Below are 27,003 nucleotides of genomic sequence, written 5' to 3'. Positions count from 1 at the left end.
TGTTGTCACCCATCATCACGTAACATGGATGACCAACAAGAGAAAGCTGGAAAAAGAAGTTTGGATAGAAACGGGTTGGTCCATTGTGCACTGCTGTACATCCTGTGCTGTTCTTGCTGTGAATGAGAGGTCATGTTCTGCCAACAGATAGTGAGCATCAATAAACACTTTGGTAGATGTCAGTAGATGAGGCGTCAATACTGTATGTTCCAGTGTCACCAACACAAACTCCTATTCAGTTATTTTTACACACATGCATAAAAGGATGCAGAGCTTCTGCAGATTTTATATCAGCTCTAGAAAATGTTCTTTTTGCTTGTGATGCAAATGTTTTGCCAGTAAGAATAAGAACTATGAATACAAAAAGAGCATACAAGACTAATTTTTTTTTTTTTTAGCTTTCACCAGGCCAAAGATGTTTTTGAGGCAAAAAAACCAGCCAGAGTTCAAATGTTTCAATAATTGAATCTGACAACAGCTGTGTGTCTGTACTGTCGAGCTCCTGGTTTCTAATTGTTTTCATATATTTGTCCCCTCAGGAGAGGTGTATTGATGCCTGTAGATGAAACCCTCGGTTCACTTGGCCCCAGGGTCAGATGCAGAGCAACAACCGCAACGAGGGATTCAGTGTTTCAGTAGTGGACATTTCAGCAGGACGGGTCTTTGCCGTCATAGCTTGTTGAGTCTGTCCCACAGCTGCTTATCGTTTCTCACTCTGACGTCTTGCTTCCCATTTTTTAAAGTCATTTCAATTTCAACAAGATCAGACAATAAAGTAACAATTCCAAAAACTGCTGTTGATCGGATGAATCTGAACATATAGAGGAATGTACAGAGCTGTCCAGCCGCTCTATAAATTGTGAGCTATAACCCCTTAAAGTCCAACTGTTTTAATGTTCATTTATACCTTTTTGAAGTTAATAATAATGTCAACAGGATTTTTTTAAATATATTCTAAATGTGTTGTTATTAAAAGAAAGCAAAAAGGTCTTTATATAGAATGAAAAAATCTGAAATGATGTTTTGAGTCATAGCAACCTGGAGGGAAATGTAATTGAACAAATGAATGAACGTTGAATGTAGCATTTGTATGTTGTAAACATAATACTCAAATAAAAGATTGATAACACAAAGAGAGACTATGAATTAAATGTAGAGCACTACAGTAGCAAACAATAAGTGATTACAGCCTGTATTAAGCTCTCTTAATACATACACATTCATCAGTCATTTCCAGTATTCTTTCTGTCTCTACTTTTTTGTGCCACATAAATAACCAAGGGAAATTAGATCTTCACATCCTAAAAGAATTTCATTTCAGCAGGAATCCTAGTTGTTGCCTAGTGACATGTCTGCAAATACAGTCATCATTTTGATCAGTGTGTTGTGGTGAGTATTTCTGGATTAACATCATTCGCAGTCTTCAAATATGCTTCCAGTTGTGTTTGACACATGTGTGTGTGTGAGTCAGATACAGTATAGTAGTGTTGCTTTGGTGTAGACTTCAACAGTGACATTTGTTTGAGTTACAGTGTTTCCCCTAGGATGGAGTCATAGCAGCGGTGCTAAGGCACGCGGGCCCAGCAAAAGGTGAGCGCGGAGCGTGTGGAATTATTTTTGTGTGTGCGAAGTGCGCCCCACCAGTATGTTACTGTGTCTGCCAGCACAAGAAAGGCTCTTGAGGCCTAGTACTAGGGATGCAAGCGATTATTCGATTATTCGAATAATCGATTAATATTCGCCAGGGCTGTCCGATTTTCGAATTTGATCATGGTCAGTTTCTGGCATCCCTACCTAGTACATACAGTGGCAATGTCTCATTTTACACTGGGGCAATGTACAATATGTATTCTAGGGTGGGTAAAGGACAAAGGGGATAAACTGTTTCAGAGTGCATGTATTTTTTGGACATATGATCAATAAACAAACATTTAAATTTGATAAAGGCATGTTCACTGTCAGGGTGCTGAGGTCCAGTCTGCTTACTATAAAGGCCAACACAGAGATCACACACAATCAGAGATCACATGGAAACGGGGCCCGGGGAGACATTCACACAAGTTTGTCTTATGAGGCTGTGTTATTCAGCAGAGGGAGAATAACTTCCCTTCTCTTCTGTCACAACACAGCGTACCCTAGGGAAGAGTAATGGAGTATAGAGGTGCTCAGAAAACACCTACAAGGACAGAGAATAAATAACATAACAAGAACTTACACATGTCCGGTCTCGTGAGCCACAACAAAGGCCGAGGAGAAGCCGTCTTCATGGTTGAGGGTGCAGCTCCGGACTGGGTGGCACATGCCTGTGACTGGAGCATAACCTGAAAGACATCGGGAGGAAGGATGGAGGCTATTATAAGAATGTATTGAATGAGAAAAATCTGATTGTGGTTATTTCACTGAGAATACTTTCCAAAATGTATAAAAATAGTCCTTAGGTTTGAAGTATGGGGTTCTGGAAAGTGAAGCCAATGCGGATGTGTTTTAAACTTGAATTCTATCTTTTAGCCGGGGATCAAATTGTATAGAAGTATATGAAAGAAATATTTTACTTGAGTTATTATTTCATTAAAACATTTATATTAAGTATACAGTCTCAAATGGTAGGTTAAAGTTTTCTTCAAAACAGCATGATTCATTTTGTTAGTATGTTCCCACAAATAAATGATAGAGTAGCGTATTCTTAAGAGCGTTAAAATTTTGTGATTGACAGGATTTGTGTTTTGGTTTTTTTCAAACTAAATATTAGAACTTAAAGAGCAACTTCCAGGTTAAAGACACCTGTGAATAAATGTGTAGGAAAATGATGAATACACTAGATGTTCAAAAAAATATACAGAAATATACACTACAGTGACATCTGGTTTTTGTAAGAAATGTTCACTTCCGCATAAAAAAGCCTCGGCACGTGACCTCCCGCGTGTGACGTAACACGGGGGACACAAGGGGGAGAGCGGCCGGTGTAACGTATTAATAAACATGGATCCCAATGCTAGTTTCGACACAGAAGACACAGAAGAAGTTGAACATGAATTTTCGAATGCATATGACGGACCACAACCTTATAATTATGAGCCTGCTAGGCGTCCAAGAGACCAGGAGCAGCCAAGGATTAGAAGAAATAACGGCCATCGGAGAGAAATTGAGCTGTGGTGTGAGGAGAACCAGTGGAGAACTGGGCAGCTATCTTGGTGAGTGACCGGCGTTAGCTACAGAATGTTAGCTAACGTCACATCACAATATTGTAAAGTTAGCTATCATATATCAGGCTATAACTAAAGTAACATTGATAATATAGTAACGTTACTGGCAGGACTGTTGATACTGATCCATAACAGAAACTAATGCGCAAGTATCAGCCGTATCTCGCGTTACCTAATGCAACTCCACACTACTGTCATGTCTCGCAAATTATGTTAGTTAGTTTTTGTCTTGGTCTAGTGATTTTCCCCTTTATTTTTGAATAGTAACCTTCCCTCTCGTTTCAGATACTCTGACCTCCCTTCCTTGTGTGTCTCCCACTCCTGTGATTGTCGACCCCGCCCCTGATTGTTTCCACCTGTTCTCCATTACCTGGTGTATTTATTGTCCTCGTCTCCCTTTGTCCTGTGCCAGTTCGTTTCGTTCCTTGTGACTACCACCAGCATTAGCAATCCAGGATTAACCCCAAGCAGAGCTTTGAGCCACGTCTTGTTTAAGTATTTTTGTTGTTCATGCTCCTAGTGTTTTTCCTCTTTAAGAGTGATTTTGTTTTTGTACCACTATCGTTGAGCTTTGGTTTGAATAAAACCTTTTTTTTGTTAAATTCTGTGAGTTGTGCATTTGAGTTCATACCCGTTTAATCAGTCGTAACAGTACGAACTGGCCTAAACATGAACCCAGCCGACTCTGAACAGCTGAGAGCAGCGCTTCGCTCTCAGGGAGGCCGCCTCGCTCAACAGGAGGATCAGTTAACGGCCATCCAGCAGGGAGTATCACACGTCACAGACAGCCAGAGGGAGTTCGAGTCATCTGTTACAAACCAGATTAACCACCTGGCGGGGCAGATCCACCACCTGCTCGCTCACCTCAAGACTGAGCCCTCACACCCACCTCCGGCCGGACCCGAAGCGAATGCGGACCCGGCGCCCGCTTCCCACACCGTGTCAATCCGCCTGGCTCCGCCTGAGAAGTTTTCCGGGGAATCCCATGACTGCCGTCCATTCCTGGTGAATTGCAGCTTACATTATAGCCAACTACCGACAGCCTTTCCCACGGAGAGATCCAAGGTGGCTTTTATGATTTCCCATCTCACCGGACGAGCGGCGGCGTGGGCTACGGCTGAATGGTCACGTGACTCGCCGATATGCGAGTATTTGGGACAGTTTACGGACTCCCTGACGAACATTTTTGACCACACGTCCCCAGGCAGGGAAGCAGCTCGGGCTCTTTACAAGTTAAGTCAAGGAAGACGCAGTGTGTCAGACTACGCAGTGGAATTTCGCACCATTGCGGCCGATAGTGGCTGGAATTCTTCTGCTTTGTTCGATGCCTTTATTAATGGGCTTTCTGACCCTATTAAGGATCAGCTGGCACCCTTGGATCTGCCAGTGGAACTAGACTCTGTCATTGCCATGTCCATAAGGATTGATAACAGACTTGCTGAGAGGAAACGGGAGAAGGACAGGGCTGCACTACCCTATTTCCACCCTAGAGGGCACTCCTACTCTTCTCACTCTCAGGAGACTGCCATGCCACGTTCCTCTTTCCTTCCATCCCAGAGATCAGCGTCCCCCAACAAGGCCGAGGAGCCAATGCAGCTGGGACGTGCCAAGCTGTCCACGGAGGAGCGGCGGCGCCGCCTGCTGGAGGGAAGATGTTTTTACTGCGGTCAACAAGGTCATCTTCTCTCTGGATGCCCGGTAAAAGACGGGGCTCACCAGTGAAAGGGAGGGCACTGGTGAGCCGTCTTTCCACGGCAGACTTTCCTCCCCGCAAGTTGACCAACATAAAGGTAATCTGCCATGAAAGAAGTAACTCTCAAAAAGTGTTAATTGACTCTGGGGCTGACGAAAGCCTGATGGATTGGGGATTGGCTCATGAACTGAGACTTAATACTGAACTTTTGTCGTCCCCTTTGAAAGCCAGTGCTCTGGATGGCAAACTTCTATTTCATGTCACACACAAGACCGAACCCGTCACTATCATGATTGATGATCATTGTGAACTCATGTCGTTTCACCTGTTTAATTCTGCTCAACATCCTCTCATCCTAGGTTTTCCCTGGCTAACCAAGCATAACCCCTATGTTGATTGGCGGTCAGGTAAAATTAAGGGGTGGGGGCAGGAGTGTTCACAGGATTGTGTGTGGGAAACATGGCAGTAGGAGGGGTTTCTGGGGAATGTAGTACCGATCGGGTTACTAATACTCAACATAGCCTGGACCGCAAGAATCAAACCCCAGATTTAACTTCTGTTCCCCCCTGTTACGATGACCTGGCCAAGGTATTTTGTAAAGTGAGCGCCACCTCCCTTCCTCCTCATAGGCCGTATGATTGTGCCATCAATCTGTTACCTGGGGCTCCAATTCCGAAGGGTGGGTTATACTCCATCTCGGGTCCGGAGAAGGAGGCTATGAAGGAGTACATTGACACCTCTCTTCGTGCAGGTCTGATCCGCCCGTCTTCCTCCCCGGCTGGGGCGGGTTTTTTCTTTGTGGGAAAAAACGACGGGTCCCTTAGGCCATGCATTGATTATTCTCCTTTAAATGACATTACGGTAAAGAACAGGTATCCTCTCCCCCTCATGGCTACTGCTTTTGAACAACTTCAAGACTCTAACATTTTTACCAAGTTAGACTTGCGTAATGCCTACCATCTGGTGAGAATTTGTGAGGGGGATGAGTGGAAGACTGGTTTTAACACACCCACAGGGCACTATGAGTATCTCGTCATGCCATTTGGTCTCACCAATGCTCCAGGAGTTTTTCAAGCACTCATTAACGATGTTTTAAGGGAGTTTTTAAACCGTTTTGTGTTTGTATATCTTGACGATATTTTAATATACTCACCTGACAAAGACTCTCATGTTCACCATGTACGTCGGGTCCTCCAAAAACTCCTGGAGAACAAACTGTATGTGAAGGCAGAGAAATGTGAGTTTCATGCTAAGACTGTATCCTTCCTAGGCTTTATCATAGCTCCTGGTCTGATCCAGATGGACCCGGCCAAAATCAGTGCGGTGGCTAAGTGGCCTACGCCAGACAACCGCAAGGGGGTGCAACGTTTTCTAGGCTTTGCTAACTTTTACAGGCGCTTCATCAGAAGTTTCAGCGCCATTGCTTCTCCCCTTCATGTTCTCACGTCCCCTCAGGTGCCTTTTGTATGGTCTCCTCAGGCCGAGGAGGCTTTCCGCCGTCTCAAGGAGAGGTTCACCTCAGCCCCCATCCTCATCATCCCCGACCCAACTCGTCATTTCGTTGTAGAGGTTGACGCCTCAAATGAAGGGGTGGGGGCTGTCCTGTCGCAGCGGTCCAAGGAAGACAACAAACTTCATCCCTGTGCCTTTCTCTCCAAGAAACTCTCCTCTGCAGAGCGGAACTACGACGTGGGGAACCGTGAGTTGTTGGCGGTAAAGATTGCTCTGGAGGAATGGAGACATTGGTTGGAGGGGGCTCAGCTCCCTTTTATAGTGTGGACCGACCAAAAGAATCTCGAGTACATTAGGAAGGCTAAAAGACTAAATTCTCGCCAATCAAGATGGTCTCTGTTTTTTAACCGTTTTAACTTCACTCTGTCTTACAGGCCGGGGTCCCAGAACGCCAAGCCGGATGCCCTGTCCCGTTTGTTTGACCCCGAGCCGGTTGCCAAGAAGCCTGAATCCATCCTGCCACTGAACCGTGTGGTAGGGGCGGTCACTTGGCAAATAGAATCTGTGGTGAAGCAAGCTAACGGTGAGAGCCCAGCACCTAGTGGTTGTCCGCCAAACCGTCTGTTTGTGCCTGTTACTGTACGTCCACAGGTCGTCCATTGGGCTCACTCATCGCTGCTCACCTGCCATCCTGGCGTCAAGAGGACCATATTCTTTATCAAGCAACGTTTTTGGTGGAGATCCATGGAGCGTGAGGTCCGGGAGTATGTGGAGGCCTGTCCTGTCTGCGCCCGCAACAAGACATCCTCCAGGGCACAGATGGGGCTGCTCCAGCCACTTCCGGTTCCCAGCCGGCCCTGGTCTGAGATTTCCGTGGATTTCGTCACTGGGCTCCCAATGTCAGAAGGTAACACCACCGTACTCACGGTGGTGGACCGTTTTTCTAAGATGGTTCATTATATTGCCTTACCCAAGCTGCCATCTGCCAAAGAGACGGCAGAGATCATGATGACTCATGTGTTCCGTATCCATGGTTTCCCCAAAGATATTGTCTCAGACCGGGGTCCGCAGTTCATCTCACGCTTCTGGAGGGAGTTCTGCAACCTCATTGGGGCGTCGGTGAGCCTGTCATCCGGGTACCATCCGGAGTCCAATGGCCAGACCGAACGCCTTAATCGGGAATTAGAAACTGGGCTCCGCTGCCTCAGCTTCCAGAACCCTTCCTCCTGGAGCAGGCATCTCACATGGGTAGAGTACGCCCACAACACGCTCCCCACGGCCCCTACTGGGTTGACTCCCTTCCAGGCTGCCTATGGGTATCAACCTCCTACCTTCCCGGACCTCGAGAAGGAAGTCACAGTCCCGTCCGCCCATGCCCTGGTTCGGCGTTGTCACCGGATCTGGTCCGCCACCCGCAGGGCTCTTCTAAGGAGTGGGGAACGCATGAAGGTGGCGGCAGATCGGAAGCGTCGGCCAGCTCCGGAGTACAGGCCCGGCCAGAGGGTCTGGCTCTCTACCAGGGACCTTCCCCTTCATGTGGTGTCACGAAAATTGGCACCTAGGTTCGTAGGCCCATTCCCAGTGGCCAAAGTAATTAACCCTGTCTCTGTTCGCCTTCGTCTCCCCAGGTCTCTGAGGGTTCATCCCACCTTCCATGTGGGACGACTGAAGCCGGTAAAGGAAAGCCCCATGGTTCCCGCGGCCAAACCCCCTCCACCCCCCCGAATGCTCGACGGCGGCCTGGTCTATACGGTCAAGCGCCTGTTGGCGGTCCGGAACAGAGGCAAAGGGAGACAGTTCCTGGTTGACTGGGAGGGTTATGGACCAGAGGAACGCTCCTGGATCCCATCAAGATTTGTTGAGGATCAAACTCTCATGAATGACTTTTTTCGCCAGCACCCTCAGGTTCCTGGGCCGTCAGGAGTCGTCCCTAGAGGGGGGAGTACTGTCATGTCTCGCAAATTATGTTAGTTAGTTTTTGTCTTGGTCTAGTGATTTTCCCCTTTATTTTTGAATAGTAACCTTCCCTCTCGTTTCAGATACTCTGACCTCCCTTCCTTGTGTGTCTCCCACTCCTGTGATTGTCGACCCCGCCCCTGATTGTTTCCACCTGTTCTCCATTACCTGGTGTATTTATTGTCCTCGTCTCCCTTTGTCCTGTGCCAGTTCGTTTCGTTCCTTGTGACTACCACCAGCATTAGCAATCCAGGATTAACCCCAAGCAGAGCTTTGAGCCACGTCTTATTTAAGTATTTTTGTTGTTCATGCTCCTAGTGTTTTTCCTCTTTAAGAGTGATTTTGTTTTTGTACCACTATCGTTGAGCTTTGGTTTGAATAAAACCTTTTTTTTGTTAAATTCTGTGAGTTGTGCATTTGAGTTCATACCCGTTTAATCAGTCGTAACAACTACGGTGCTGTGTACCGGAGGAGAGACGCGAGATACGGCTGATACTTGACGATCTGGCGGAGAAAGGTTGTGGAGCCTCCGTTGATATGTCGTTGTAAATGGCTTGATGGAAAGCAAGTGTGTAGTCGGGAAGGGTGCACAGCTGATTGCAGCAGGTGAGTGGAGGTTGAGCCGGGAGCCAGGAGTGACAGCCACCACGCACACACAAACAACACAGACAGGGGGAAACAAACAAACACAAAGGAGACGGCTGGAGCAGTACAGCCACCACAGCGTTACCTAATGCAACTCCACACTATGTCTTACGGTGCCGTGCACCGGAGGGGAGAGAGAGAGAGAGAGCAGCGAAGGGGGGGGAGAGAGATGTAATACGGTTTCCTGATAAAGCTGTGGAGAGTATGTGCTGCAGGGAGGTGGATGCACAAAGCACCCAGGAACGAACGCTAGCTCCGGTCCTTTTCCCGTGAGGGAAACTGTGGACTCGATGTCCTGACAGGCTGGTATTTGTGCAACCTGCACAAACACAATACTGCACCATGATTACAAATGGTGAAATACAATGTAAAACTACCGAAAAATACCAGCTCCTTAAAACACAACCGTTCTACTCAACGCAACTACTAACTATACCCGCGGTCAGAGAGCGGAGATGTGTCCGCTGTTTGATGTAATATGACGCGTTTGACGTATGACCTTAAAAAAAGCAGTTTTTAAGAGCAGAGCTCAAAATTGCTCCTTTCCCTCTGAATTCCTGCCCTTGTGTCTCGTAAAACATATCAAATCCTGCATTCACTTTTTAAATTGTAATTTTCAAGCAAGTTTAAGCATAAATGTAGAAAAAATAAAAACCTGCAAGATGCTCTTTAAACCTTACCAAACTATTCAGTACATCAAACATATTTGTTTTGGGATGGTAACATTTGTATTTTCTGTTTTAAACTTCCTGAGTCTGTGAAAAAACGCCAAACTTGCGGCTTTGTGCTGTTAGCCATAAACGATAACTGTGTTTACCTCTTTTAGGCAGCTCCCACTGTATTTCTCAGATTTGATTAAAAAACTTGGATAAGAGAAGAATTTTACTATTTTACAATGTTCAGGAAAAGTTATTTCAAACTTTAAAGGTCCCATGTCATGCTTTTCCAGTTATTACCCATCCCCTCATGTGTTATGTAGCTTTTTCTGCATGTAAACGGTCTGCAAAGTCACAAACCCTCAAAGTACACCCTGTAGTGAGTAAAACTCAAAAGAGAGATTTCTCTTTTTCCATTTGCTCCTTCCTGGGTACAGTGACGTGCCCATACCCAAATGGACCCATTGGGGGGGGGGGGGTGTATGTGCTCGCAGTGGCGAAACTGTGGCGCGCTTACACTATAGGTTCGCCGCGTTTGGCCTAAATTAAAAAAAAGATCTTTCAGCATGCAAGAGCACTGGGAAAAATAATGATCCGTTTCATGTAGCCTCCTTGTTTTGTTGACTGTGAAAAAAGGAGCTGTTTTACGTTTCATAGAATATGCATTCTGTAGTGCAAATAAGATGTAAATTAAAATAAGGAAGGAAACGTTTTACATTTGCCAGCTTTGTGATTATTAATTCAAACTGAAATTCACAATTTAGGTCTCAGACTTTTCCTGCTTGCTTTATGCATGCTGTGGCGTCAGTCGCCAAATTGCTATTGACAGACAATATGGAGGCTTCGGTTGGCAGAATAGACAAGACTAGTGTGCCACAAATAGAATAAAAACGCACTTCCTTATTCGGTGCTCTCTTTGTGCTGTTGTTTCCCCACTTTACTGACAGTTACAAACGTACTGGAGAAGCAAAAATAATGAATACAGACACTATCCAAATACAAACCAGGAAAAGATAGTCAGTTGGAAGATCAGCTTGTTGGACAGCACTGGTACAACACATTTGGCACAGTGCCACTAATAATGGCCTGTTTGAATCTAAATCATCGATTTTTCTGGTTTGTTTGTAGAAATGTGGATTATTCAATAGTGATTTTCTGCAGTCTGGATGAAAAAATCAATCAATAAGATGGCCATTTTATTAATGTATTACACCCTAAATGATTTCCTATTGAAGAAAATGCCTATTAAGAGTCAATGACCTTAAATCAGTTCATACTCTACCAACAGGCTAGGAATCCATAATAACAGATTACATGTCACGGGATTACATAATCAGGATACAAAAAAGAGTAGCTGTATTCCCTTACAGTAACTGAAACAAATATGTAATCAGATTACTGTTACATTTCTAAAGAATTAGGAATTACTAGCAGGATTACAATGTTACAATACATGAAAATGAAGAACCTATATGTTCTTAAAGTAGTTTCACTGTTGCTGAATGTACTACCCAAATAAGCCTATTGAACGGCATGTTTTTCATATTTTTCAAATCGCTGAGCTGAGGACATATTTTTGATTCTAAATATCTGAGGGACTCTTAGTTTCTTGGTTTCTTCTTTTTTTAAGTTTACATTATTGTGTTGTCTTACCTAATCAAAGCATTGCTATTTATTTTCTCAATGTATCTTTTGCTTTGCATTTGATATTAAGGTAATCCAAAGTAAATTAAAGTAATCAAGTTACATTACTTTTATATTATGATACTCATATTTGGTTATAAATTACTTTTTTTTATAAAGGTAAGTAATTGTAACAAAAGTTTAAAAACTTGGGATAAAACTAAATACATTGCAAACTATTTCAAAGCAATCATCTATAAAATGTATGAAAGAGAAAGAAACTGAACAAATGGAATGAAAGAACAAATAAAAACCTGACATGGCACCAGGAGGGAAAACACTCTCACTACCACACCAGACATAATTGACTTTTCATACGTTATGGTTTTAACGAGTGCAATTTACTCTGGGAATTGGTAAGTGAACTTTTCAAAAACGTTTTTTGTCCTCCTTGAATTTATATAATCGCTGAATCTCTGAAGGGAAAATGCTTGCAGTGATGTAATTGGTAGACATTGATCACTGTTCTGGGAGTCTGTAGTCTAAATTGAACTTCCTAAAACCATTTACCCTCTAATCAACCCACTGTGGGTTTACCAAAAACGAAATTAAAAACAGGATACAAAATGTTGGAAATTCAGATTTGTAAGAATAGAAGGAAGTAGTGGAAGACACAGAGAAAACGAGAATGAGGTTTATTAATAGTGTTGATGGTAATTTAAAAAAAGAAGTATGGGTGAGATAATGATGGTATTCAGAGAAACAGAGTGGAGACACAGACTGAAGGCGGACAGATTTAAAAAAACAAAAGAAGTCAAGCCACGACAAAACCCAAGCCAACAAAATGTGTCAAATATAGGAGATTACATGTTTAAATGCATATTTAAGGGAAAATAATGAAGTAAAAATGGTTTTCATTATAGGGCCATGTTTCCTTATCCGGTCCTCAGTGTTAACGCAAAGGGTCACAAAATAAATGTTGTTGTTGTTTACAAAAATGTAAATGTCCCAGAAATTAGCTTGTTTAAAAAAAAAAGGGGTCCCTGCTCTGTCTGAAACAAATATAGTCGAGAAAATGATAGCCAGATAAAAGAGCGACGCCAGATTAAAGGCTGACAGAAGTCCATCCTTTTGATAAGCCATAAGCGTTGTAGAAAGACAGGTGATCTTGGAAGTTAAGAAAACTGTGCACCTTTTTTGCTTTAAAGCAGAGAAAATACAGATGCTTTAAATTGGAAAACAAACACTTTGCATACCTGCAGCATGAAGGGAAAGTTTATCCCACACAAACCATTTATTGTCTATGCCCTTTTTTTTTTTATCTATCCCTGGTTGTTAAAAATATATACGTTTCTCCCTGTTCTTGTCTAATGTTTTGTCAGAAGTATAAGAGAACTATAGGATCTCAGTTAGGAGAAAAGCACATTTAAAAATAGCCACAGGCTAGCCATAGGATACCGAGAGTTGATGAGTTAGACATGGACTTTTCCTATGATATACTGATAGTGAGCATGTAGCCAACATTAGCAGATTTTGTAGCTACATGTTTAGCTAAGCGCTGAATTTCCCAAGGCTGAATATTAACAATGAACATTACAACTATCCCAGTACATATATACAAATCCATGTATAGTAAAATGTGTGGATGATAACTTTGTTATGTCGCCGTTATGTCATTTAGATTTACAGAAATGTAATAAGAGTATATCAGACATTGTTTTAACTCGGGGGAGGGGGGGAAGCAACCTAGATGCAAATCAGAACATTTCAAAATAAAGCACTGCTCTATGGCTGCTGAAGTTGACCCCGAATTGACACATCATCTGAAAGGGAATGTATTTTGTGATAAATTAATACACTTCTCAAAATGAAGCTTCTCCAGTGGTTTACATATCAGTATATATGGTAGTTGTTGGACATTTCCTACTTACATTCTCTTAAGCCACAGTTGAATTATTTCGTTGTGATTATCTATTCAAAGTATTTTCACTGACCTCAATCTTTTTAGGATAAGACATTTGATCATCTCATGCTAGGGGAGTTTATATTCATCCAAGCAAGTGTAGAAAATAATAATGAGTAGACCCTTGAAGCCTTAATATTTGAAATTACTTGGGACTTTGAAACTCTACACAAATATGGCGTTATATTTGTGCCTCTATCCTGAGCACGCTATGAAACATGTTAAGCATAGAAAATGCTATTGAGCGTGCACTTGAACATTTTTGAGCACAGAGACATATATTTTCTCTCATAAAACTTCTGCTCCGTGCGCAAGCAGACCGCTGCACGCGCTCTCTCTCCCTCGCTCGCTCGACCTCTCCACCCTGTGCGCGCTCAGCTTTGCCTGCGCTCGCTCAAGTTGTCATAGCGTTACAAATGTGCCACAAAACCAACCAATCGGAGAACTCGAGAAGGTCAATTCTGATTGGCTGGTCGTCTCTAATCATATCTTCTATCTGAGATGAGAGAGGGATTTTCGGTTGTGTTGACGTTCTTATTACACATCCATCGTTGACAGGACATGACAGACTCGAATGAAGAGAATAGTACGCCACAGTGTCAGGTGAGTTATACATTTCTAGTTTTCTGATATCACGTTATTGTTTGCAATGCCTGAGTTTGCTAGCCGGCAACATAGCTATAGGGGTAGTTTAAGCAAACAGCTAACAAACCGTAGCCTACATTTACAGTACATGAACCCTTCTGAGATATTGATTACTTGCTGTAAGCATTAGAGGTGGCAGAACGACAAAACATGTTTCTCTCTCTATCAGAATTTTGGTTTGACCAGAACCTGGAACAACTTCTGTTTTCTGTTCTACAATGGGCATAGAGCTTGCGTTAATTTTCAACCGGACAACCAAACAGATTAGGCTAGGATACCAGATAAAGTTAGCAACACACTCTTAACCATGAACAGCCTATTAATCCGTTCTTTTAATGTTATTTCTTCCAACGTTGTGGAATTAGAGAAAAGGGGCTTCTTAACGTGCTTTTATCCGGGGTGGAGGAGGGAGTTACATATTAGTTAAATATATTGGGGCGTGTGATTGTAGTGGGTGGAGGTGGTGAAATGAGGATATCCATTTTGGAGTTCAAGGTAGTATAATATAGCTAACGTTACACAATAATAAGGAAGAGAGCTATTTTTGTGATACATCGCTATTGATATGGATTTAGAGTGGATATTTGAGACTTCCAAACAGTAAAAAAAAACGTAACTTATGGGTGAGTGTTTTTAGCAGGGCCATATTATGTCCTTGTGATTCTGTTAAGTATTACCTGTCTGTATTTTGTTGCAGCTCAGATGATTTTGGATTGATGGCAAAGGGGGAGGGACTTAAGTGAGAGTGAAAACACAAGCTAAGTTTCAAATAGGTCAGCAATTTCCCATCCTATAGGTTGCTAGATGTATCTAACCCTTTTTCCTGTATTTGTCTCCCTCTTTCAGCACAAGAACCCCAGGGGGATTCAACGGAGCCTGAAGACCTGCACTGAGACCCTCACCCTGCACCTGAGTCTCAACTCCCAGAGTTTTGCAAGCCTCTCCCTGTTCCTTATTTTGATTAAACAGACGTTAAGCTTCCCAATGGTGTGGTCTTTGTTTTGTGAAAAATATGATTACCTCACGTGTTGTTGCTGTTGTTGTCTTTTGTGATAGTTAAATTGCTCCTGCTGACTTGAGACAGACATTCTTTCCTTCTCTCTGTGTCAGTGGGGAAACCGTACATTCATACTCCTTTCTCTGAGCGATTGGGGCATCCCCAGGCAGCACAGCAAACCATGGGGGAGACTATGCCAGGGAACACAGAGGAAAAGGCACAGACAAACTGCATGCATGCTTTTCAATATTTATTGAATTCCATTTATTTACATGGATGTTCCTAAAACAACACATTTAACATCATCATCATGCTGCTGCTGCTAGACTTTGACTCATTGTGCTATCAGTTAACAATCATTGATAGGCACCTGTCGGTCCCCTGTCCTTTCTGAAAGTCATAACGATTACATTAGTCATTTTTAGATTACTTATGTCCTCAATTACCAGGGGATTACTGAAACCATTTTGAAAATGTTGAAAACTTCCTTCCCTCCCTCTAAATATATCAATACACATTAGGATATGATGCTCCTGACTACCATACAAGTTTAAGAAGATAATATTTGTTTAAAAGAATTCAAAGCAATAAACAACAGCAACAGGCTCTGTAACCAATGCAACATTAGCCTAACATATATATGTTAACAGGTAAGATATAGCTGTTCAAGCTATCTATGTATATTTTCTACTTTTTGTAATGCTATGTTATTTCTATTTAAGATGTTTACATTTTCGATTGTTTAATTCTAGTCTTTTAACCGTCTAATGTACAATGCCTTGTCTTTTGCTGCTGCAGCTGTCACACTCCTAGGTTTATGTCACGGTTTTAGTGTTGTCTGTCTGGTTATGGGTTTTGTAAGTCTGTTCATTCTGTGTTTTGTCTTCCTCCTTGTGTTTTGTCTGGTCCTCCTCCCTGTCGTTAGTTTCCCTGGTGTGTCTGATTGTCTCATTGTGTTCACCTGTTGCCCTTGTGTTTCTCCCTCCCCTGCCCAGCTGTGTCTTGTACTGTGATTACCCTTCTGTGCATTTAGTCTAGTCTTCCCCTGTGTTCCATGTCGGTTCATTGTTTACCCTCCATGTTATTCCACGGCCTGTGTTCCTTGTGCTGCTCGTTTGTTTTGGATATTTTGGATACTGCCTTTTTTGGAACAGCTTTTACTATTTAATAAAGCTCGCTTTTCGTTAAATTCTGCATTTGAGTCCTACCTGCTTCACCCAATCCTAACAGAATGAACCGACCAAATTTGGACTCAGATTTTAATGTTTTGGCCCCACAGGCGGAATGTCTTGGATACTCTCTGGAGTACATTTTTTACACCTGGAAGAACGCCTCATCTAGACGGGGTAAAGAGGCTGCTTTGAAGGAGGCACGCCGGGAGGTTGCTCGCAAGCCCTGGCTCAGGAGCTTGTTGCCTGAGTGGCTACAAACTTTTACAAGTAGCCCTGAATACTTGTCACAAGCTTCTAACCCTTTCCTGGGATCCGACTACTGTCCTGTTGGAGGTCCACGGAGTCTCCAAAAAGCCTCTAGGAGACGCAGGGCCAGGATTCCAGCCCGTGCTCCCAGAGCCATGATCCCGGCTTCAGTTCCGGTTTCCACAGCCATGGATCCATGCACTAGTACCGCCCCCCCGCAGAACTATGTTTCCTTGCTCGATTACCTGGCCCACACAGCCATGGTCCAGGCCTCTATTCCGGTTCCAGCGGCTCCAGTTCCAGCCTCAGACCTTTTCTCAGGAACCCGTCTGGCGTTTGAAGGTCCACGGAGCCTCCAAAAGGTCTCTGGAAGATGCAAGGCCAGGATTCCAGCCCGTACTCCAGCGTATCCGGCTCCAGTGCCGGTCCCAGCAGCCATGGTTCCGGCCCAAGTTCTGGCCCCAGCAGCCATGGTTCCAGCCTCAGTCATGGCCCCAGCAGCCATTGTTCCGTCCCCAGCAGCCATGGTCCCGACTTCAGCTTCGGCTCCAGTGCTGGCTCTCCGGCCGACGACAGCTCCCCGTGTCCTGTCGGCGTACCGGCCGACTCCAGCACCTTGTGTCCTGTCGGCGTACCGACCGTCTCAAGTCACCTCTCCAGTTCCCTCTCAAGTCTCTTCTCAAGTCTCTTCTCAAGTCCCCTTTCAAGACACTTCTCGAGTTCCTTCTCAAGTCACCTCTCAAGTCCCCTCTCGAGACTCCTCTCGAGTTCCCTCTCAAGCCACCTCCCAGTTTCCCCCTCGAGTCCCCTCTCAATTCACCTCTCGAGAGCCCTCTTAAGTCACCTCTCAAGTCTCCTCTCGAGTTCCATCTCAAGTCCCCTCTCCAGTCCCTACTCGAGTCCCTTCTCTTGTCCCTACTCAAGTCCCCACTCAAGTGCCGTTGGAGGTTCCGCTGGGGCTCCTACCAACTCCATGTCCTGTCCCGTTAGAGGTCCCGCCGACTGCTCTCCTGCCGGGGGTCCTGCCAACTCCATGTCCTGTCCCGTTGGGGGTCCCGCCGACTACTCTTCTGCCGGGGGTCCTGCCAACCCTATGTCCTGTCCGGTTGGGGGTCCCGCCGACTACTTTCCTGCCGGGGGTCCTGCCGAACCTATGTCCTGTCCTGTTGGGGGTCCCGCCGACTACTCTCCTGCCGGGGGTCCTGCCAATCCTATGTCCTGTCTCGTTGGGGGTCCCGCCGACTACTCTCCTGCCGGGGGTCCTGCCAACCCCTTGCCCTGTTCCGTTGGAGGCCCCGCCATCACCTGTCTCACCGGGGGTCCTGCCAACTCCTGGTCCTCTTCCGTGGGGGATCCTGCCGAAGCCTGTCCCACTGACTCCGGTTCCTGTTCGGCCGACACCAGGTCCTGCCCGGCCTCCGGAGCTGTCTGGTCTTCGCCCTCGAGCCCGGCCACCTGAGAGCCGCGGTCTTTGCACTCGAGCCCGGCCCCCTGAGAGCCGTGGTCTTCGGCCTCGAGCCCGGCCCCCTGAGAGCCGCGGTCTTTGCCCTCGAGCCCGGCTCCCTGAGTGCCGCGGTCTTCGTCCTCATGCTAGGGCCCATGAGTTCGCCCGTTGTGGTCTTCGCCCCTCCATGGACTCTGCCTTGCCCCCGGGCCATCCGCCCGAGACCCCCACCATGGACTCTGCCTTGCCCCCGGGCAGCCCGCCCTAGACCCCCTCCTTGGTCTCTGCCTTTCCCCCGGGCTGTCCGCCCGAGACCCCCTACTTGGTCTCTGCCTTGACCCTGGGCCGTCTGCCCGAGACCCGTCCTCCAGAACCCCTCCACCCACCCTTTCTTGGCCCTAGTTATGTCTCATTGTGTTCACCTGTTGCCCTTGTGTTTCTCCCTCCCCTGCCCAGCTGTGTCTTGTCCTGTGATTACCCTTCTGTGCATTTAGTCTAGTCTTCCCCTGTGTTCCATGTCGGTTCATTGTTTCCCTCCATGTTATTCCACGGTCTGTGTTCCTTGTGCTGCTCGTTTGTTTTGGATACTGCCTTTTTAGCCACAGCTTTTATTATTTAATAAAGCTCGCTTTTCGTTAAATTCTGCATTTGAGTCCTACCTGCTTCACCCAATCCTAACAGCAGTGTAAACATTTCCCCAATTGGTATCAATAAAGTACTTCTTATTTTATCTTAATCCTCAAATATTAGCATATTTTACTTCAAAAAAAACATTGATGTAACTACATACAAATATCGATATGTTGTATAAATATTGAAAAACAAAACCTTTATTGACAACTAACTACCAAAAATTGCATTTCTATCCTGTTATTAATGTATTCAAATCGTGATTCAAATGGCCCGCCATGAATGATCTCTTTTTCAAGGGAGACTTGCAGCAGTAGGTTCCACGTGAAGACATAAAAACATAAACAACAGAACAAAAGGACATCATACAAATCTAACTATACATTGACCATGTTTACTGTACATGCAAATACAGAGTAGTTAGGTTAGCCATATAATTTGATTTACACAGGTTTAATTGGATTTTCTGAGAATTTTGATTTAATGTGTGCTTATTGTCATGATTTAGATGGCGCAATTGTGTATCCGGACGTCTTGATGATTCCATTGAAAGATAAATGATCACAACAAATTGCTGCCGAGCCCAATCCATAGTAGGTTGTTCATCATGTAGTTGTGCTTTCTAAAGCAAGATCATTTTGTGAAGTTTTTGAAAGTATTTCTGACATAATAGGATTTGAGCCGGACAAAGACAACAAATGTTTAGTTTTTTAATAGGACGTCCCCATTGTGTGATAAGAAATAAGTGAAAGTGGTAATTACCTGCATAAGTGTGTAAGTAGAGCTACTGCAGGTTTAGGAAATATAGGTGCACCACCATGACAAAGGATCCACAGTAAAGCAAGGGGAATAGCTGTTGTTTGTTATTCTGTTTGATGGATTAGATTTGCTATTTATGAATGGCAGAACTGGTATTTCCATCCCACCTTTACCATCAACCTTTCCATGAAACTCTTATCTTATTATCTGCTCACTGTCCATTGGGTGAAGTTTGGTCAATTGTTTGTTTATTCCAGCCTGGGGAAATTGTTTAATTTCAAAACATGTCACACTCAAACAGAAAGGCTTAATGACAGCTTGCTTACAGGATGGCTCTGCACTTATCAACATAAAACAATGGCTGCAGAGAAGATGTTTTTCCCCCACACAGCATGGAATTAATTTAGCCCTTGTCGAGGGGAGTCAATAACCGAGGCTGCTCTGGGTGGGAATTGTCATAATTTTGATTGATCTTCAACAGAGGCAGCTGCTCTGGGCTTACGCCCCCCAGTAAAGCCCAGCTTGTCGGTGTTGAAACACGGTAGTTAAAGTATACATAATTAAATCCCCCTTCATCAAACTGCAAAACAAATGGTTGGAAAATAGGCATTAAAACAAATCAATTCAGCAATCTATTCTTTTATCCACCATATTTATATATTTGTAGTATTTTCTTACGTGAATACAAAAACATGTATTGTTAATACAGGTCGAGCCGTCATAAATGGGGCGAAGCCTGCAAACTAGTTCAGTCACCTCGAGCACCAATGATACATTAACACGTGACGCCCTCGTCTCTCTTACAACCAACCAAACACATTCTGCTAAACTTGCCGCTCTATTTAAGCTGCCAGATCTGCCTGCCTCTGCCTTGCTAATGCTGCCCCTCCGCCCCTCCACCACCCCAGCATCCACCTGTAAGCTCGGGGGGATATATATCTAATCATCACTCAATATTCTATGTAAATCTATGGAGTCATGAGGCACGAGCCTAGATGCCAAACTCAAACTATATGCTGTTTCTAATAAACATATCAAAGAAACCGGTGAGTTGGATGACTGAATTATTATTAACATTAGTTTGGGCAATTCAACCTGTCTCCATGGCAGGTTCTCAGTATCAAATGATACATCTCGATCATGCTTCTGGCTTTTTTTGGCAGGAACTGGATCCTCCTTTTTTATTGATATTCACATTATCATTTTGTCTGTGTTCCAATTGTATTAAGATGTTTGTTCAGTAACAAACTGTAACATCTAAAGTCTGTTTGTCCTTGGAGAAGCATCGTTCCTCTGATTTAATTCATTCCGCATTAACTGTGAGGTTTTCTTTGGGGAGAACTCTGCAATGGTCTAACAACAGCTGGATTTGTGTTCTTCAAAGACTGTAACGCCCCCTGAAACAAATGGATAATTTGTGATATTGGGGTATATAAATCAAATCCGAAGGCTCTTTGAATATTCTACATAGGTTAGCATCTTTGCCGATTGGATGCGTATTGCACATTTCATCTGAATGCAAGCGCCATAAGGAACGACTGGTGAAAACAGGTGATGTTCTCTATATACAATTCGGAATTGTGAGGCACTAGACACACAGATTGCAGGCATCAACAAACAACCCAGTGTGATCTGAGTGCCGGCAACAATCAATCGTTGAGAGGCTTTAATACCGTAGGTAAAATGTGTTAATGCAGCTTTGTACTCAGTTCAATTACAGAGCTATCCTGCAAGGAACAGCACAATATATCATATTGTCTGCTGGCTTCCATAGCGTGCATCTATTACTTTTGCTCCAGCTGTCAATGTGAAATTGATGTATTGGTTGCTGCATGTAAAAAAATGAGCACACACTGACCTTATTCTATCTGTGCCACTCCAAGTGGCGAGAGAAAATAAATCACGGATGCCTTATGATATTCTTCCTAACAAAAGCGTTGGTGAAGTGAGAATGAACAAAGATAAAAGGTTTGGTCCATGGTATATGGAGAGTACTATACAATATGCAGGCACACATTGATTAATTATTACGCAGTCAGCTTCACCGTGTGTCTCTGAAGCGGTGACAGCAACTATGCACTTTTTATGCTCTGATATCACGTCCACTCTGGGTCCAAGAAAGGGTTTTTTGAGAGTGCTTTACAAATGACACTGTAATCTTTATATCACATTAGGTCATCATCATAAAGGGTAGGTCTGGGTGGTATTGATAAACACTTTTATGACACACTCCAGTTTAAAAGGAAAAAGGAAATATATCCTTAGCATAATTTATACTGTTTATTCTGGCAAAAGTCCATAAACCCAATTTCCCAGAGGATAAATGAAGTATTCTGATGCTGGTTTTTACAGTCTGTGTTTTGTTCATCCATTGGAGCTTGAAATGATCAATGGTGTTTTCATATCATCCCGGCTGGATTAGTGTCACTCCATTTTCACGTGTCTCAGCAAGTCATCCTCTCAACCGTCTACAAATGGTCCAGATTGCTGCTGCAAGGCTGTTAACCAGGTCCATCAGGATGACTCACCCATTCTAAGATCATTACATTGGCTCCCCATCCGTTTTAGAACTCACTTTAACGTTCTTGTTATTACCTATAAAGCCCTGCATGGAAACGCACCGGAGTACATACAGTGTGTGACCTTCGCCAGTAGGTCACTTAGGTCTTCTGACCAGGGTCTACTGGCTGTCCCATATTATCGTTTAAAAACTAAAGGTGACCGTGCCTTTCTAGTAGTGGCTCCAATACTTTGGGACTCTCTTCCTGTAGACATTCTGCTGTCGGTGTAGAAGCACCAAAAAAACTACTGAAGACCAATCTTTTTAATTGTTCCTTTGTATATCCTTGAGAAGTGTGTGATGTGTTATGTTCTTTTGTTTGTTCCTTTTGGAATTCTTCGTTGTCTGTGTTTTGTTTTCATGTTGACCTTAAATTCTGGCACATGTTTTTATTGTATTAATGTTTCTGTGGTCTTATTTTTAACTTTGTTTTCCTTGTGAAGCACTTTGTGAATTATTATTATATTTCTGTGAAAGGTGCTATACTAAATCAAAACAATTTTTTATTGAATTGTGCTGCTTACTAATTCCCAACATTGCCCCACAATCAGTGCTATCAAAGGTCAAATGAGAAGAACCATGCCCATGAAAATGCTTGCCTCCAGGCCCCTTGGTGGAATACGGTATCCATGTGTGCAAAGGCAAAACGTTTTTAAACACAAAAACTGCAGCTTTAATCACGACTAAAAGGCTTGAAGTGAGAGGAGGTTTGTCATGGAATAGTTTCTAAGGCGTCACAAAAAAATTGCCTTCTTTTAATGTAAAGCCACTGTATTTTTTCATTGTCATGAGGTGGTAAACACAAATTAGGATTGCTAGCAACTATGATTCAGAATTGATAAAATAACTGTATTTATTTAAAGGTCCCCTATTATACTGTTTTTCATCAATATATTATAGGTCTCAGTTAGGCTATATACAAAACATGTCTCTGAAGTGTTTGGCTCCAAATACCAAACAGATCATTATAGCATCCCATAATCCCCTCTGCTTCAGACCTGTTTCGAAAGTGCTGATCCTCTGTGTGTTACTTTAGATCAGGGGTCTCCAACACGTCGAGATAGCTCGTGGGAAGCTTTTCAGTAGCTCGCAGCTCGCGGTTCACAGACTAGAGGTTTCTCAATACTCAAATTTCCCCTCCTCGACTCCTATCCTCGACTCCTCTCCTTGAGACTTGGTGCCGCCCACAGGAGTTGCCAGCGGAGGACTGAGGAGGGGAACCGAGGAGAGAGGATTTGAAGCAGCAGGCGGTTAGAGAAATGAGAACTCCTCTCCTCTGAGCGGTCATTTTAAAGAGACGTCCATTAATGATGACAGGAGGCACAGCAGCACTTTGATGGATAGATGTGTTCATGACGACTTATATATATTTACTTTTAATTAATTGACAGTGCGGTATAATGAGACAATAACAGGCTACAGATGCGGACACACACACATATATTTATATAAATATATACAATTTCAGAATCAAATAAGTCTGAGAGCACTCTCATAATAACGTAACACAATCAGAGACTGGATATATCCCCCCCCCCTCTCTCTGGTCGCTGAAATGGGGAATTTAAATTATGGGCCAAAAGTTGTACAAGTATTAAAAGTAAGCATAGGACACCAAACCAACTGAGACCCGTCTGTCCGCCGCATCTACGCACACGTGTGTGTACAACACACACCTACACACTGTACCACACACACATCTACACACTGTACCACACACACACCTGCTGCTCCTAAAGCATAATCGGGCTACAGCCGTTGTGTATTTTAATATGTGAAGCACGAAATGGTCTTAGAAAAATATTGACTGTGTTTGTAGACATCTACTAAACTACAGCATATAAATACAGAAAGTAATGTAGGCCTGTTATACTGACTGATATATATTTTACACACTGCTCTGCTTTCTGCACGGACCTCACAGCTGTTCTCTCTGTAAACATGGCGTCGCGATGAAAGCAGTTACTAAAATAATATCCAAGGGATGCATGCAGAGCTGTCATTGGCTGAGATAACTCTGGCCGTGCCTCACGCCTCCACCGTTCCCGGAAATGCATCCGTGGAGGAGCCGTGGAGGATGCATCGGTGTCTCCTCGGTTAGAGCTCCTCCAGAGAGCCTCCTCGATGCTCGATGCTCGGTCCTCGAAGTGCATTTAGAGAAATGAGATGTCCTTCAACATGGCGCGCTGAAATTCATTTCCGGGTCACTACCGGAGGACCGAGGAGTCGAGGAATCGAGGAGGGGAAATTTGAGTATTGAGAAACCTCTATAGTGTAGAAAAAATCTGACGAAAATAAATGCACCTGAACCAGTCCGTGTCGCTGCGGCTCAGACACACATGGATTTGTGTTTTAAAAAATACTCACGTTAGCACCGTGTCAGGTTTTTGGTGGATGTAATCAAGTCTTGGATTACAGAGTATGAATGTCCGCTTGCTATTTTTAGTTGATAAATACTCAACCCAGTCTCATGGCATTTCGTGTTCACCAACACGATTTTTTATCTATTGATTCGTGTTCACCAACACGATTTCCCCCTTTTTTTCGTGTTGCACAGCACGATTTTAAAAGCAATGTATTTCTATTGGTAGTCTCACGGCATTTCGTGTTATAGGAAGACCGGAAGCTGTGTGGTTCATAAAAGGATGTTCTTACTCAATATTAAGCCACAATTATTGCTTTTATTTTAAATCGTATAATTTCTGACTTTTGTTGCCGTCTGTGAGGAAAATAAATGGGGCTGAGAGCCTCAGGATACTGAAATCTGTATTTTTTAAATGTTTTTTTCCTTCTAATTTGTTATTCTTTTCAAAATAACACACTGTTATTTACTCACCAATAACACACAATTGTCCTTGTTTTTATTTATTTGTTTAATTCCATAATATCTGGCTTTTTTGGCGTCCGTGAGGAACTGAATTTCAAATAAAAATAACCGGAAACAGACGTAGACATTAGGGGTGGGCGGATCGATCCCAAAATATCGATACTTCCGATATTACGTTACGTTTCAAAATATCGATACTAGAGCCAAGAGGATCGATACTTTTATACTTTTTTTCCCTTCTCCTCTACTCGTCAATTTCTTCAAAAAACTATGTGCAGACGAACACAAGTATATGCTCTTTTCCAGTGACGTGCGGTGAGCTTCATGGCTGGTGAGGCACTGACTCTTTCAGAGTCAGATTTACAAATATTATATTTTGACCTTAATCAAAATATTCGGTTATTTTCAAAAGCTTTTTTAGTCTGATGCTTCGATTCATTTTAAACAGACCGTTCAACATAAGGATACCCAAAATCTAAATATTGGATTGTTCTTTCTTAGTAAGATCCCATTTTCATTACAATTGTGGTCTTACCTTGACTTGAAGATTAAGTCCATGCTCTCCTTCTAGACAACAATCTCTATTCGTTTTTTGTAAAAGTCCTCCTTATCTTCCTGTAGTTTCAAAAGTCTAGTTTGTTGTTTATATCTACCGTCTCTGCGTAGAATAACAGTAGCAACAAGAACCTGTGGGCTCACGTGCGCCCCCTTCAGTGCGGCAGAGGTTATGGCTGCCTCTCCTGCTGCTTTTTTCATTGCCGTTATATGATGAGACCAGCGAACCTAAATATCATATATATGTTAAATAACTTATTTAGAGACTATGGATGGCGAGGATAAATTTAATAAAGGGATCTACAAACATTACATTGGTGACCTACAGTGAGATGGTAACAGGCATGTGCTTAGGGCCCGCTTTCCAGCCAGTTTCTGTGGGGTGACACATTCTGAGCTGAGGCAGAGCTCATCTGTGCCTCACCTCACCCCACAGTAACTGGCTTGAGCGCGCTCACAAAATAAGTGCCCGCGCTAAATTAGTGCCTGCGCTCCAGCAAGTTACTGTGGGCTTACGAGAGGCAGAGCTCGTCCCTGCCTCAATTCTCATCGCTACCCGTAGTTGTAGCGGAGCTCGGCAAATTTGCTGATTTTGACTTTAAAAAGCGATTGGAATCATACATTAATCACACTTACATCATAGATCAGTGGAGACATTTTATTATTATTATTACTATTTAGTTTTTCTTTAGTTGTTTTTCCGTTACATTGGAGTAGGACAGGTGAGCTGCACGTCGCTGCTCTTTTCTTCTCTCTCCACTGCTGTCCTCCTCTCCTCGAGACTCGCGCACGCGCAGCACGCTCCCTGCCTGAACGCCGATTATCAAGCTGACTGACAGAGGACAGCAGCAGCCAGCGACTTGCGAGTGCAACACACACACGCGCATGATGGAGAGAAAGAGCAGCGTTGTGTGGAGCAATTTCACAACTGGCAATTAAAACTTAGCGAACTGTGATGTGTGCAAGAAGACAGTTCGCTACTCTGGCCACTTTGTATTGTTATTTTTCATGTTTGCACTTTAAATTTGCAAAAGTAAAACGTTTATTTGTCTATAAAAACTGTCCTGTCTTTATTCATGAAAATGAATTCAGATTTAGTTTATTTATGATGCTTTCAGCTCAAAAATCATGTCATGCAGCTCCCTATACTGTATGAAAGTACATAAGACGCTTTTCATTTAAAAAAGTATCGGTATCGATATCGGTATCGGCGATACTGGCCCTGAAATACTTGGTATCGGATCGAATCCAGATTTTGTGGTATCGCCCACCCCTAGTAGGCATTTCGAGCGATTACCCAAGATCCTCAGCTATGGTTTAAGCTTGCTGATTGGATGTTTTAGCCACAATGCATGTTGGGATTTGGTGTTTATATGATATGAAATCCGAAAAATATTTTGAAAGAATAAAATAATACTTAATTCCGAGTGTTCTTGCTTTTCTCTTTGAAAGTCATCACATAACGGCATTGTAATACACGGTTCGGCTGCATTAGATATTACAGATCTGCCGTAGTTCTTTATTTATAGGGCCCCGATGAGGAGACCTTTGGAAAAACTGGAAGAAATGCCGCCGAAACTGAATACTTGACGTGGATCATAAATATATCAACAATTAAACAACATCTTCAATTTCTCTTCACACAATACGTCTCCTTGCAGTATCAGCACTAATTCGGCTGACTTTTACATTTGATCTAATTCATAGATGGGTTATATTTACACCATAACGGTGCACAGCTGATATAAAAGGGCTTGTAGTTTTTAGAGATATTACTGATTTTCTTTTAATATAAGAATGAAAATACTGAGTCTGAAATAGTATAGCAATATGCTGTAAAATTATGTGAAAGCATGAATAAAACTACACATCTTCAGATGTTGTACATACATACATAAGTGTCCTACACTAATAATACAAAGTTATTATTTCCTTCTAATTTGTTATTCTTTTCAAAATAACACACTGTTATTTACT

General features: G+C 43.3%; 1 protein-coding gene and 1 long non-coding RNA gene across 2 annotated transcripts in view; one reads left to right on the top strand and one right to left on the bottom strand.

Annotated features, from left to right (window-relative positions):
- LOC307044809 overlaps positions 1-27,003 on the top strand; it is a 449,985-nt gene that overhangs the window by 250,056 nt on the left and 172,926 nt on the right. The window lies entirely within an intron of this gene.
- adamts3 (ADAM metallopeptidase with thrombospondin type 1 motif, 3) overlaps positions 1-27,003 on the bottom strand; it is a 201,035-nt gene that overhangs the window by 73,211 nt on the left and 100,821 nt on the right. The window contains exon 8 of the mRNA XM_079690199.1: positions 2,216-2,321. Within this exon, the coding sequence (XP_079546325.1) occupies positions 2,216-2,321 (106 nt within the window). The remainder of the gene's footprint in view (positions 1-2,215; positions 2,322-27,003) is intronic.

Source organism: Notothenia rossii (genome assembly GCF_949606895.1).
Source record: "Notothenia rossii genome assembly, chromosome: 6".
NCBI classification, from domain to species: domain Eukaryota; kingdom Metazoa; phylum Chordata; class Actinopteri; order Perciformes; family Nototheniidae; genus Notothenia; species Notothenia rossii.
The sequence above is the reverse complement of the archived record's forward strand: the minus strand, read 5'-3'. Positions and strand labels throughout refer to the sequence as shown.